Source organism: Vidua macroura, chromosome 2 (genome assembly GCF_024509145.1).
Source record: "Vidua macroura isolate BioBank_ID:100142 chromosome 2, ASM2450914v1, whole genome shotgun sequence".
In the NCBI taxonomy this organism is placed as follows: domain Eukaryota; kingdom Metazoa; phylum Chordata; class Aves; order Passeriformes; family Viduidae; genus Vidua; species Vidua macroura.
The window spans coordinates 83,774,137-83,788,467 of NC_071572.1; the positions used below are offsets into that span (position 1 = coordinate 83,774,137).

Consider the following 14,331-nt stretch of genomic DNA (forward strand, 5'->3'; position numbering starts at 1 on the left):
AAACCCCAGCTGTGTGATTAACTACATTGCATAAACAAGTAACATGGTATCTCAGAAGTCTCTCTTTTCCATTAACTGTGACACCTCCATTACCCTCCTCCTTTCTCCAGGAGCACCACAAACATCTCCTTTCACCTCAATAATTCCCATGTCTGATACCCCCCTACTCCTTCTGTGGGATTCAACAGAAGTAATTTCATATATCAGTACCTCTTCCATGAGGAAAGCTAAAACAATTGCATAGAATATATCAGAAAATGTAACTTCTATTGCAGTAACAATATTTTAGTAATAATTTGAATGAATAAAAATGACATGAAAAGCTTTTACTCCATTTCAAAAACTATAGTTTATAATCATAAACATCAGTGTTTTCATAAAAATCAGTGGGGATTTAGAATTTTTGAAGGTACTAAAGACCATAAAGAACTGCCTGAATGCCTACACACAGGTTATATCGATTTAAATCTTCTTTAAGGAAATTTGCTTCAAATGATGCAAATCTCTTTTCAGGAGTCAGTTGGTTACATGGCCAGTTACACGTATTTTGCATGTGTCACATGGAGGCCACACCTAAAGTAAGTACACTACACCTAATTTTGACTCGCTCTTAGCTTTAAAAAGAAATGGCTTCAAAACTGCTGCTTCAAGTTTGCATTGAGTCTGAGAACAATCCAGTATTAGAATAGCATATTGTTCATTAATATACCTAACACAAAGCATCAACAGTTTTGAGATGCTCTGAAACTCAAAAGATTCTCCCCTTCTCAGTAACTGCCTTGACCAGATAGAGAATCTTACTCTCTTGTTGGACTTGGTTTTTTGGTTGTTTTGGGGGTTTCTTTTTTGGGTTTTTGGTTTGGTTTGGTTTTGGTTTTTTTTTTTTTTGTTTTGTTTTGAACTTTAATTCTTGAATGAGAAGTATTCTTCTGGATAGGGGAACGACGAAGATTGATTGCTGAGAAAAATATAAAATGAGATTTACAATTTGCAGCACCAGTGCTCTAAACATTAGGAGCCACTGTGACTGACAGCCAGCAGGATGCTGGTGTAGGCACCTAAATTCTCCTGACACAAGAAAGGGAACAAAAAAATTTTCAATGTCACTTCATGTGTTTTTCTTCTCAATAGGAAAATATTTCTATCTATTATAATTCTGTTGGAGAAAACAAATATTGTCCTGAGACAAAGTAATATGCAGCTCTAGTTTGTTACAATCTGTAGACAGCCCAAGGTGTCTAATCTTAACAGAAATCGAAATATTAAATTCTGCCCATCTTTTGGCCACAGACTTTTAGTGAGTGATATAGCATGAAAGATTAACACAAGATATGGATTTTTGAATAACTTTTAAAGGACAGATGAATGTTTTGACAATATTTTATTGTGAAACATTGGATTTAGAAAAGGTACAAAATGTCAATGGTCAGATGTGTGCCAGTACAGGATTTCAATTATCTATACATGTGGACAGCTGAACAGCTTCACTGCAGAACATGGATTTGGACAAACTATCTAAAAGGGGGCCGCAATATTCACAGGCTTAAAATACATAAATATCTTGAGCCAAAATGGCCATTACTGGTCAATTCTAATCAACATCTGGAAACAGGCTAAGAAGCACAATACAGTACAACAATCTCCTCGCAGATCCACGTTTAAAGAACATCAGTTTTTTATGTCAATAATCTACAGCTCCAGAACATGATTCTCAGGACTGGGATTCAGTTGGCTAGTTAAGAACTTTAAAAAATTAATGTTAAAAATGAGATTATGTAAGAAAACCCACAGGTATTTAATTAGAACTAAACACTCTGAAACCCCTACAAATTCTTCTGACTGGGATTTATGAAGTCAATTACTTCTAATACAGAACGTTTGCTTGTTTCTTTAAAATGTCCCTGACTGCAGCTTGAACTGATATCCTTAAATAATCTTAATTAAAATGTTTAATTTTGCTATGCATTTCTGTATTTCAAAAGTCATTCACTGAGTATAGGTCACCATCAAAATGGAAAAAAAATGGCCCAAATATTAATTCTGAATTAATAAAAGTCTTAACTTTGTATACTAAATAAATTAGTAACAACCCCAAAGATAGCAGCATTCTCTACCATAGTTTAATATGTTTAAAGAGAAGCTTTCGTAAACTTACAAACTTGATTTTACAGTATAAAAATACACACATACTATATGAAACAAGATAGCTCAAGTTTTTCATATTTTTCAGTAGTCTGTCGCTGCTGGAATGCATTTGAACTATTGAGAAAGTGTTCATAGTTCAGTACCTGGGTGAACAGCCAAGGGTCTATAGACATTTGTTCTTCAATTAAAAATGTGTAGCTGTTTCTACACAATTAAGCTTGCTGAAATATCAATGGCTACCCTGTTACCAGTCAGTATCCAAAGCTGACTTAAACCTTCACCCATGTATGTCTACTTCCTTTTATGCTGATTCATAACTTACCTTCCTGAACAGATACCTTGGGGTATACTAAATTATTGTTTAATAGAAATTTCTGAATATGACTCATGTCCATTAGGAGGAGAGCTAACCTTAAACTGATGCAATTTAGAATAAAAATCCACCCAAAACATTAAAACCCACCCTGTGACACCACATCCATTCCCTTAATTAATTTTAAGACCATTAGTTTTGGCTACTCTTTTCTCAGTGTGCATTTCAGTGGGGGATGTGAATCTTGCAATTCATTAAGAAGAATCACCATGAGTTACAACCAAGTACGTTAATTCAGACAATGGGGAATAAACGCATTTAAAACTTTGAGTGTGTATCACTAGCTAAGGATGTAACATTGGACTACAATGTCTGCTATGGAATTAAAATTAGTGCTGTGCCAAATGGGAAAAATATATAAACAAACTACAGAACTCCAGCGTGGCAAAAAAAAATTTGTTTTTTGTTCAGGAAGTATTTGGCATAAGCAGCACTAATAAAATTCTACACCTCACAGACACAAGCTACAAAGGTTATCTAAAGCCAATACTCACTGTCCATCAATCAGCTAGCCAGGCCTTAATGCTGCCTCGAGCACTGCACTAGCCACTTTGATCTTTGTTTCAGATTCCTCTGTACACACATTTATATTTACATAAAACATTTATTAAACATGATTTTTAAAACATAAAAACCTTATGTACAAAATACCAACATTCCTATAAATAAACAGTTGGAGAAAGGCACTTGCAAGAAAAGTCTACAGTAAATCTTACAAAAACCACACTGCCTCTGTTACTGTACAATAGATAATCTTTCAGTCAGTCCCTATCACAAGAATGTAAAACACTAATTACTTGTTATAACTAAGAATATAACCGTTACAGTCGTATTTACACATACATATATGCCTCTTTTTAGTTCCACTTGAGAGCACCATGATTTCCATTCCAAATTTATATTTTCATACAAAGTAAAAGAACAGTTGCCAGAAACCAGTATTCAGTGTCATGGCAGATTCATGAACTTTTGGCTGACATCATTGTAGTTTAAAAGACTCAGTTGCTACTTTGTAAAAAGTACACCTAGTTTGTTATTGCATGTTGTCCTTTCGGAGAGAGCACTGCTATGTTCTCTATGCAATTGTTTAATACTATTGCTGGCAAAAGGTTTCCAATATCAAAAAAATAAAAACATTCTTCAAGCCAGTTGAAGTATTTAATCTGAACAGTAACTAAAAAATGCTGCATATTAATTATAAAAACATGTAGGAAACATGCCAACTAATCTGGTGTGCAAAAATATTTTTTCCACTACACAGGATTTTAAGGGCTTCGCAGAATTACTCAAATGTACATTGAGTTGCAAACCCCACAAAGAACCAGTTCCTCAAGGAGATGTGAGGATATTCCCACTTTTATCAAACTTTTTACCCTTTGACAATGCTGCGACTTGTTTAAGCAGTTCTCTGTTTTTGGCCTGCAATACAGATTAAAAAAGTATGAGTTACTGAAATAGTAGTGTCAAGCACTTTGCATTTATGAACAAATTCTCAAAATGTACATGCTAAGAACATTCAGAGAAGGCAATGATCACTTTTCAAAGATCTGTATATGTTTTTTGATATGCATAGTCTGTCTTCAACAGAGAAAGTAACCACACTCCCCATATTGCAAAATTTAGTATATCCACTATTGCACTGAGTGTCTGCTCAGTCTGTGACTGTTTTGTTCAGACTGTTTTGTAAGGCAACTAATTCAGGCTTTCCTCCTGATAAAGCATACTTTAACAAGAAACATCTAGCTGCCATTGTGTTAATGTTGAGTGCTTAAATCAGATCCATAGCCCAGTGACAACTGATAAATTGTCAGAGAACAGACACAAAAAATAAACTTTGAGAAAGCATGTGAGGTAAGGCTTTACTTTTTAAGGTTCAAAGAGGGAGTTTAACTCATATGGAGACTGTCTGTTAACTGCAGAACTGCTGTACAATGCATCCGAAGTTAAGCACGGCAATGACCACTCATGAACTTGGTACTACTGTATTGGAGTGAACAATCCTGAGTGAACATGCTGAGTGAACAGCCTGAATATATGATTCCATCTGAAGTATTTCCCAAGCATTGATAAGCAATTACGCACCTGCAACTGTTCCACAGTTTCCTTGTGAGCTTTCTCCATACTGTTCATCTTTGTCCTCAAGTTAGACTCTTGGTACTGGAAGTCTGCCTTCAATTCTGTCAACTGAAAACCACAGATCTTATGAAGATTCCTTGAACTGCAACAGGATACATCTTCTAGTCAATATGTGAAATCTTTAGCGAAGGCTCAAGAATCTCAGGAAACGCTGTATTTATTTACTATTGCAATACTGACAACTCAGCACTTGAGAAGCAGTTTGAAAAATCTGTATACCTATTTTATATGCAGAAAGCAACTGTAGTCATGTAACTGTACTGTTGGCTCAGGATTTTGTACAGAACAGGCTAAACCTCAACAAAAAAAATTCAAATACAAGACTGGTGATTTATAATGTTTGCTGTTCTTTCAGCTGTGAGATGCTTACCACAATCTTCAGTTACATCTGTCAGTTATATGGTTTGGTAACACCCAAAAAAATCTTCCATACAAAGACAATAAAAAGGATGTTTTCGTGTCCTTCTACATTACATTTTGTCCTAAGCAGAGGGAAAAATATATACAATGTATACATTCCAAATTTATTAGGAAGTGAAGCCTCTTTGCTAGCAAAGATGCCTGCCATAACAAACCAGAGCATACCCTCCTAAAATGACTACCAAGACTGCTATTGCCAACATTAGTATGTGTTAAGTCACATGTAGTGAAACAGACATTGTTCAAAAGAACAGTCAATCAGGTCAAGTGCAGCTATGTTGCTATAATGGTACATAACTCACTGAACACACACTGCTGCTCAAGGCATGCACTTATGGCTGTTGTAGACTACAGGGCATCTGGTGCAAACGCACATAGTTCACACTAAATAAAAAAAAAAAAACACTAGTGGTAGTGTTGCATGACAGTAAAGTGTGCAACTAGCCAAGCAAACACACTACCTGTGAACACTCAGCAAACTTTGGTCCTGTCCTAATAATGAAGTCTCAGGGCCCCACAGTAATGTTGTGGTTTCTCGTTACCATTTTGTGCAGAAAGACAAACAAGGCTAGTAGTGCAAACAATAAGCACTGATAATGACATGGCTGATACCTTGAGTCATAACAGAAAGTGATGAATAAGTATTATCTGTAAAGCTGGTGTACTGAGCTGGTTTTGTTGCCATGCTATACAATTCAGAGGTTTTACTTTTGGAGCATTCAAAACTGTTCAAATGCTGTCCCTCACAAATCTTGAGACATGACCTTAACAGCAATCTCCCACAGGTATGGCTCAGGCTTTTCACCCAGGACATGTCTTCAAACTTACTATGTCACAGTGAAAAAAAAATCTGCAATATGTTCATTTGTTGTAATTTTTTCAGCAATGCAAACACTGTATAATGTGTTTAGCTTTTGTCCTCACTGCAGCAGTTGAAAAAGTAAGTGACATTCTGAAAGTGAGGACTTTGTGCCTGAAAGAGACTAAGTTTGAAGAACTCTGAAGTCAAATAGTTTTAGCAGCGAGGATATTAAACTCAATAGATGTTCTCCCTATGGAAGCAGCACAAAACAAGTCACTGCAGTGGTTATGCAGAAGTACGTGACGTTTCCTTACCTACCACTTTTGTTAGCTTTGCCCAGTAGATTGAAAATAAAAACAGAAAAGTGAATTTCCTACTGACTCATGATCTTCTCCTGGCTTTATAAGAGAGAGATCAGGGCCTAATGTCTGTCCTCTGAAGAAAATACCTAAAGAGAATTCATGACAGACTGTTCAGCTCTTTCACATTAAATACTTAAAGGCTTAAATAGCAAGTACTTCCAACACTAGGTATATATTAACAGTGACATAAATGAAAGTAGATTCAACATCCTTTACAAAACACAACTATGAAATGAAGATACTGAACTATGGTTTAAAAGTGGAAGCATTTTCCTTTCAGTATGAATGTGTCTTTCTTAACCATCAATGTCTGGTAGGCAATTATGCGTTCACAACCAAAATTTTAGTTAAAACACCAATAAATTTGTTTGGAATACAATTCTATAACCTACTCAATCCTGGACAGATATTCTAGAGCCACTCTTACAGTGGCTCTATAATGCATGTAGTTATTCAGATGGCAGAAAAATAAAATAAATGTAAATCAAAGCGTGTATTTCTTGTTATTTCTCTTTTCTTGTTAGCCATTAGTTTGTTTGAAGGGTGAATCTTCTGTAAGAGTTCTGCTGCAGCCACTTGGCCTACAATTTCACTTAACTTTTGCTGACTGACAGCCACTTAATCCAAGCTTTTCTTCTAGTCTCTGACTACCCACAAAGACTTGACAACCCACAGTACACATACTTACCAATCCTATAAAAACAAACCACTTAATTTTCATTAACTACAAATATAAATTTGGACATTGACTTATTATAGCTAGAGTTGCTTTAGTTTAAAATTAAATAAAAACTATGCTAAACTCAGAATGGTTACTACTCTTTGCCATGACTCAGTTAAGAGCATGTAAAACATGCAAACTACTGTCCAGCACTTTATCCATGACCTGTGGCATGCAGCCTGAGTAACAGGCTAACTTCTTCATGGCTGAAATGAGGTAAGATGAATTACTCTTTGACTTAAGAGACAAAATATATTCATGATACAGAAGTCCAAAAGTTTTCTTTTAGAAGTTAAGATCTGATTAGCTGCTATATAAAACAATAGTATGTGATTTTTGTTTTATCTTATTGTTTTGACATTTTTAGGAGACTACAAAGCAGAAAACAAAACTATAAAGTTTTTATTAAGCAGGTACAATTTTTACCTTTTTATCTTTCTCTAAAATAGTCTGATCTCTTTGCTGCAGAAGACGTTTAAGTGACATTACTTCTTCTTTCAGCTGACTTATGAGGACAAAGTTGTCAGTTCCGCCACTGTCTGCAGACTGATTTATAGAGCTACTAAAAATGAAAACCAATAGTTACTTACAGCATCAAAAGAAAAAAGAAAACCACTTTTTAAAAAAAATCAAATTCTATAATTAATAATTCCATAAACATCCTTAAGGACTAATGCAAAAAAAGTATGTACCTGACAGAAATGGATGCAACTGGCAAATTACCTTACTAATGGCACACATTACATACACCTGCAGAAATATAATTCAGTATTAGCTTTTGAGGGGGACAAATACCTTTTGACTGAAGCAGCCACTTTTAACTTTCATTCTGACCATTTGGCCAGAGACAGAATAAAGATTCAGTCTCCCACATTAAGGTTCAAAAGAATTCTCTAGATACTGGGCTAGCTTAAAGCAGCAGGTTCTATCCTGCATCTGATCAAATAATGTCCCGATGTGAGGGAACACCATTGGGTTGATAACTGTTACCTTGTACATAAGCTTTGTTTAATTTTGCCCCAAACAACTTAAAAGCAGGAAAATAACTACTAGTTTTCTGCAAATAAAGTAACTTAATTGACTGACAGCACTCAGATGCCACCCAATAATCCATCTGGCAGGACACAAGTTTCACATCCCTCATTCTTCAGACAAACAAAGAAAGGCAACTGGCCACAAATCAGTGCTCTCTTTGGTTGAAATGGCTCAGCTTTACAAAAATGTAACTTTACCTATCTCCATTTGATGGCTTGGATTCCAGTTTGGGTTTTTTCTTTGGAGTTTCATTCTGAATAGCTGCAGAGGATTTATGGCTGAAATCAAACAAAATGTAAACCTAAAGCCTCGTACTATGCAACTCTCTAATATCACCATTTGGTACATGTAAAAAAACTAACTCATGCTCCTAGGTGGAATGCTAGAGACTATCCAGAAATGCAAGAACCAGGAAATTATTTAAATGAAAACTGCAAGATAAACTAAAAGAAAATTAATAAATAATATAATATTTACCTCTGTTTCCATAGTCCCTGATCTTGTTCTGGACTCAGATTGCTGATTCTGAAATATGTGAAATGTACTTGGTAACTGATCAAACATGCCATTATTTGTAAGTTTATGTGAATGGTATCTGTACTAGAGAAAAATCCTTCCCCCCCTTTTTTATCCTAATATAGTGAACATTTATGAATTTTCAGTTGGACACTGGAGTTCCTGATCATGGTTTAGTATGTCAGGATGCTATAAAATTATTTCTTGGCTATTACAAGTCACAAGGGGTAGACCTCAAGACTGATGGCTAAACCTTTTTGCTGATACCTCAAAATTTTTGTGAACTTTGTCTTGCTAATCTTGTATTCAGCCAGCTGGTCTAAAGCAGCTCTCCTGGGATTCCCATACTGCCATATGAACACTGCCTGAAATGGTGCTCATTTGCTGCCATAAGAGTAAAGTTAAGTTTTGGATCCCTGAAAACAACTGCTTCTCAGGGGTAACCATTTGTTTTCAATCGTTTCAAAAGGAACTAATAAAGAACACTGATACAGGAAGGGTAGAATGAAGAAGAATGCACTGAGTGAAATAGTTCAAAGAATCTGTATTTCTACCTCATTGTCTCTATTGTCTGATCTTAACAAAAACTAAAATGATCAGGGAAAAAGAGTCTTATTAATTGGACCAGAAGCAATGGACCTGTGGCAGTCTACAGAAAAAAAAGGTGGGAAACCAGGAACATTGTGATCTGTAGTGATATGCATACTGTTATAAGTCTTGAGTATATCAGAAGCTCTGTCCAGTCGAAAAGACTTTTTTTTTTTTTTATTTAATCCCTACTGTACCTGTGCCAAAAGCATTAAATTAGATTTAACTTTCTGTAATTAAATTTTCAGCAGAGATTTTAAAGAACAGGAACAGTATAATAACTCTATGCATAGACAAGAATATTTTTTTTCTTTGAATTCCTAAAATGCCAACTCTTACTTCTCTCTTTTTTAAAGTGAAAGTATGGGCCTTTCTCTTTTACTCATAACCAATATAATTTCATCTTATTTTGCTTCTATCTTTAAGTTACACTTAGGCAAGTTTCAGACAAGATGAAAAATTATAAGCATTAGAAATGTGAAGTTTAGAAGGAAAGTGTCTGTGTGTCTGGGATCAGGGTCATTACCACTGCAGACATAGTATTTACTATGAAACACAAAAAGTAAGCTAGTTCTGAAGTTATGCTGCCACAAATCTATCACTGAAAATAAGAATCATGACTACTATTATAGCAGCACAAAATCCAAAATGAATTCTGGAGTTCATGACTAATTAAATTTGGTATGTACATTAAGGTTGGTATGCTGTTTATGCCAGGGCCAGAGATGATGTGTTGAGAAAAGCTGCAGAAAATGGGACAAAACTATGTGAAATGTTATTAGAGTGACAGTAACTGAACCGAGAGTCTTATGTCCCTATGTCCGTATCACAGCCACTCCCAAAGTGCCTACTCCAGCAAGACTTGATTATAAAAGCAAGCAAAGAGGTACAAACTGGTCCTAGACTGAAGGCAATCCCACACTGTTGTTTCTGTTTCTCCTCTTAATTGTGAATATTTGTACACAAATAAGTCAGGGTGAAGTAAGTCAGGATGAAGATTCTCACTGCTAAAACACACCTTTGGCAAATGCAGGTACCACACAGAGCTGCTGTGTAGAAACCCAAATACAAGTTTGCCCTCAAGTAAATTGTTTCTATAGCCATTCCATGAGCCTTTTTCCTAGCCTTCTTACCAATTTTAACATCAACTAGTTTGACAATCACCAAGAATTCTTTTTTTTTTAATGAACCACTTTCACTCAAACTCTGAGAATCCCAGGATTTTCAAAGACCATGAAGAACAATGCTCTGCTACTGCTTTTGACACCATGCTTTTAATAGTTTTTCTTACTCTCTCAGTATAAACAGAACATAGAAGATAAAGAGCTACCAACAACTATTTCAATTTTTGAAATACTTACTTATGATGACTGCTGCTGTGACGATGGTGATGGTGGTGATGGTGGTGGTGTTTTGAATGATGCTGGTCCTTCTCAGTAAGAGATGAGGATGAGGAGTTAGAATGTGAAGATCCCAGGCTCTTCCTCTGTTCTTTTGTCTTCTGTAGCACTCTCTTGTAGGACAGCGTGCAGAGCCAACACAACAGCTTTCCATCAACCTTTTGAAAAATAATTCAGGTTTTATTTCCAAGTATATTGCACTAGAGAGATGTACTCAATACTTGCAGGGAGATTTTGTTTCACTTCATCCATTATCTTTGGGAAAACCAGACTCTGCTCTGAAACGTCACTGTTGTATCTCCACTATATGCAAGTTTCTTTTAGTAACGTGAATCTTATTCGACTTGTCATTTAAAGTTATGCTACAAAGAGTCCTAGCAATTTTGGACCTGCTCTACATTGCAAAAATAACAATAACTTTTTAAAAGGATGAGTCTTTTTTACAGCGTGTTACTTGTACCAAGTAAATTCTTCTGTAAAAACAGCATTATTCTTGGGCTCAGTCAAGAGGCTTTTGAGGTCATTTTCTCAGCACCTTCTGGAATGAGAAAGTGGCACTCACCAAAGCTATTTAACAAAACAGAACACAAAGGGCTGCTTAGAGCAATCTACCTCTCTGGTGCTCTACTTAAAGGCAAGGCAAGCAAATAAGAAGAGGTAAAGTGACAGATTCAAGTTATGAACATACGTGAGATCCAACGGATAGGAAAAAAAAGTAAAATAAATTTCAAAACACGAGGAGCTGTTGAGCTGCTTAACTTCTGTTCCCCAGCTACAACTGTCTGCTAACACTTATGCCTACAAAGAGTGATTTAATTAAAAGCTAGTTCAGTAGCTAAAATAACAATTGTAAGTTACAAAATTTAATTAAAATATTGTAAAGCGCAGATCAGCAACTTTAATCTAGTATTAGAGAACTTAAGATACATTCCTGTTAATCTTTCTCTTCTGAAAGAGGAACACTATTGTCAGCCTAAGCCATGAGAGATGTGGAACAAAGCCTACCTTCCTTCTTCCCTCCTCTTTTCGATCAAAAGCACATTGCTGTTTGCACTGCTCACAAGTCTGGGGTGGGCCATACTTCTTCTCTGAGTTGGTGCAACGCTGGCATTTTGTGCCAATAAATGCTGCAATAATGTTACAATACTGACAAGGCTTGGGCTGAAAAAAAAAAAGTTGAACTGAAGTCAATACATTTGTATTTGCAGTAATGAAAATTCTGGTATTTCAATTCATACAATGATGCTTCGAAACTGGAAGGGTTTCAAATAACCTACCTTAAAGAACCTTTTTCCTACCATTTTTATCTTCAGTAATAAACCTTTCCTCTAAAGTGATGTTTCTTCAAGGGTTAAAATCAGCCTGGACTTTCCATGAAAACCCAGACACAAAAAAAGCAACACACACATCTATCTGGTTACTAATCTCTACACCTACTGCATTTTATTTTTTTAAATATGTTGACATTTTCTCTTAGTTTACTACACTACTTAAGAAATCACTTACAGAACTTTAAAAGAAGAGTAATCAAGTGATTTTTTTTTTTAGACTGGAAGTTGCTGATGGCATCCCTCTCCTTTGCACAGCTCAGGGATTCAATAACCCTACAGTTCCAAGATTAGTATCCTAATCCCTGAAATTCAGCAGGAAACTTAAAAAACAAAACAAAACAAAAAAACCCACCACCAAACAAAAACCAATCAGATAGATCTGAACTATCAGGTCAGGTTATCAACTTTTATATCATACACTCAACTAGGCTAATAGAGTGCTGAAAAACAAAATTGATGTCAGTTTTCATAATTTAGAAGTGGCTGATTATCTTCAGTGCAATTCTTTTTTTTGATGAACTACTGATAAAATTGATGATGGCTCTGTCCTGCAATTCATTTTGCTGCAATTTAAGCTTTTGAAAGCATTTCTTTGTTCAGTTTACATACACATTCACAAAGTGCCTGACTACATACCAACAGCTATTACGTTTCTCAAATAAGTTGAATTTCAACTAATAAGGTTTATGACAAGTGTACGGAAGTCATGCCTTTTTGTTTCACAACAATATTATCTTGATACCCCCTAAAAACTTGTATCTGCAGGGTAGCTCAGATACAATGTATGCATTCACATGATAGAAAAATTCATTTTGCAACAGAACTGAAGCTAAAATACAATATGAGAAAATATAAAGTAACATGAATGCAGATAATACTCAAAATCTTTTGTACTTATTAGTTTAACATTATTAACATGCATTTTTTAAGACTTACATTATATAAAGCATGTGGTATTACTAGATTTTCACATTTACCACTTGTTAAGAACAATGAGAGCTAATGGTCTTCCTGCCATGAAGCATGTGCTTATGAGAATATGCAGGGAATAACTGAATGTGTGTGGCATGAAATAACATTGCTTTGTTACAAATAGCTATATTGAAATTATTCTTAACTGTTAAATTATATATAACCCAAATGGATTTCAATTTGGGAAAAGAAACAGTAGCCCACAGAGGAAATCAAGAGATGTCAGGCTTTTCCATCACCTTTCTGGATGGCAATCTATAGTGTGGATTTGTTTTTTTTTCCTCAAAAGACAATAAGAAAATTAGTTGCAACAGATTTTTTTTTTGGTTTGAAGCACAAACAAGCTCAACTTCAGCAAAAAGAACCAAGTAACTACTCACCGTTCCGAACTGCTTCACGTTTTGGGCACATTTCTTGCATATTGTGTTGGTTTTGCTAAAGAGATAAAATGGCACAATACTGAATTAGGTGACAAACACGCACTTTGACATTGTTCCCCGTGCAATTACTTGCAAACAGAATCAGAGAAGAGTTGGGTTGGAAGGGACCTCCAGTCGAACACCCCTGCCAAGGCAGAATCACCCAGAGCAGGTGACACAGGAAAGCATCCAGGCAGATCCTGAGTGTCTCCAGAGAGGGAGACCCCATCACCTCCCTGGGCAGCCTGTTCCAGTGCTCTGCCACCCTCAGTGTAAGTAAGTTCCCCATGTGGAGGTGAAACTTCTCGTGTTTTAGTTTATGGCCACGGCTCCTCGTCCTGCCGCTGGGCACCACCGAAAAGAGCCTGTCACCATCTGCTTGGCACCCGCCTCGGAGATATTTATGTGCATTGATGAGATCCCCTCTCAGCCTGCTCTTCTCCGGACCAGCCAGGCCCAGGTCCTGCAACCGCGCTCGCCGCCGAGCAGACACACGCCGTACCTCTCCTGCTGGAACTCGGAGCGGCAGTAGGTGCACTTCACGATGGGGTGGGCGATGCGGCACTCCTGCGGGGAAGCGCCGCGTTACTGCCCGGCCGAGCCCCGGCCCGCGCTCCGCCCCCGCCCGCCGCCCCGCCAGCAGCCCCGGCCGGGGCCGCCCCGCCGCCGCCGCCGCACCTTGCACAGCTGCTGGCCCTGGGAGAGCTCCTCGAACGGGTACCGCTGATTGCACTTGGTGCAGGCATAAAGCGCCGGGGCGGCCGCCGCGCCCGCCGCCGCCATCCGGCGGGGCGGACACGGGCGGGCCGAGGGAGGGGAATGGGGAGGTGCCGCCGGGGCGAGGGACGGAGCGGCCGCCGGGGCCGCCGAGGAGGAGCCGCCGCCGCCGCCGCCGCCCCCGTCCCGGTGCCGGTGCCGGTGCCGCTCCCGCCGGTGCCGCCCTGGGCCCCGCGCGCCGCCCGCCCGCGTCCCCCTTGTGTCGGCGGCAGCGGCGTCACCCCGCGCGCGCCCCCCGCCCTTCCTTCTCTCCCTCCCTCCGCCCCGGGCCCGGGCTCGCGCTGCGCCCGCGCAGCCAATCGCCGCCCCGCGCCAAACCTGCCTTCGAACGCCG

The 14,331-nt window shown here is 38.0% G+C and overlaps 1 protein-coding gene across 4 annotated transcripts; it reads right to left on the reverse strand.

Annotated features, from left to right (window-relative positions):
• Positions 1 to 1,366: 1,366 nt before the first annotated feature.
• On the reverse strand, positions 1,367 to 14,075 carry FAM76B (family with sequence similarity 76 member B). Of its 4 annotated transcripts, none has more exons than XM_054003265.1 (10): positions 13,899 to 14,075; positions 13,723 to 13,787; positions 13,182 to 13,236; positions 11,504 to 11,659; positions 10,460 to 10,656; positions 8,472 to 8,519; positions 8,192 to 8,272; positions 7,386 to 7,518; positions 4,601 to 4,702; positions 1,367 to 3,937 (listed from the first exon to the last, which is right to left on the reverse strand). In XM_054003265.1, the coding sequence occupies exons 1-10, from the start codon at positions 14,001 to 14,003 to the stop codon at positions 3,848 to 3,850; spliced, it is 1,032 nt and encodes a 343-aa protein (XP_053859240.1). In that variant the 5' UTR covers positions 14,004 to 14,075; the 3' UTR covers positions 1,367 to 3,847. The 4 variants fall into 4 exon arrangements, with proteins under 4 accessions (XP_053859240.1, XP_053859230.1, XP_053859246.1 ...); XM_054003255.1 differs by having other exon boundaries at positions 7,386 to 7,521; XM_054003271.1 differs by lacking the exon at positions 8,472 to 8,519 and having other exon boundaries at positions 7,386 to 7,521.
• Positions 14,076 to 14,331: the final 256 nt, after the last annotated feature.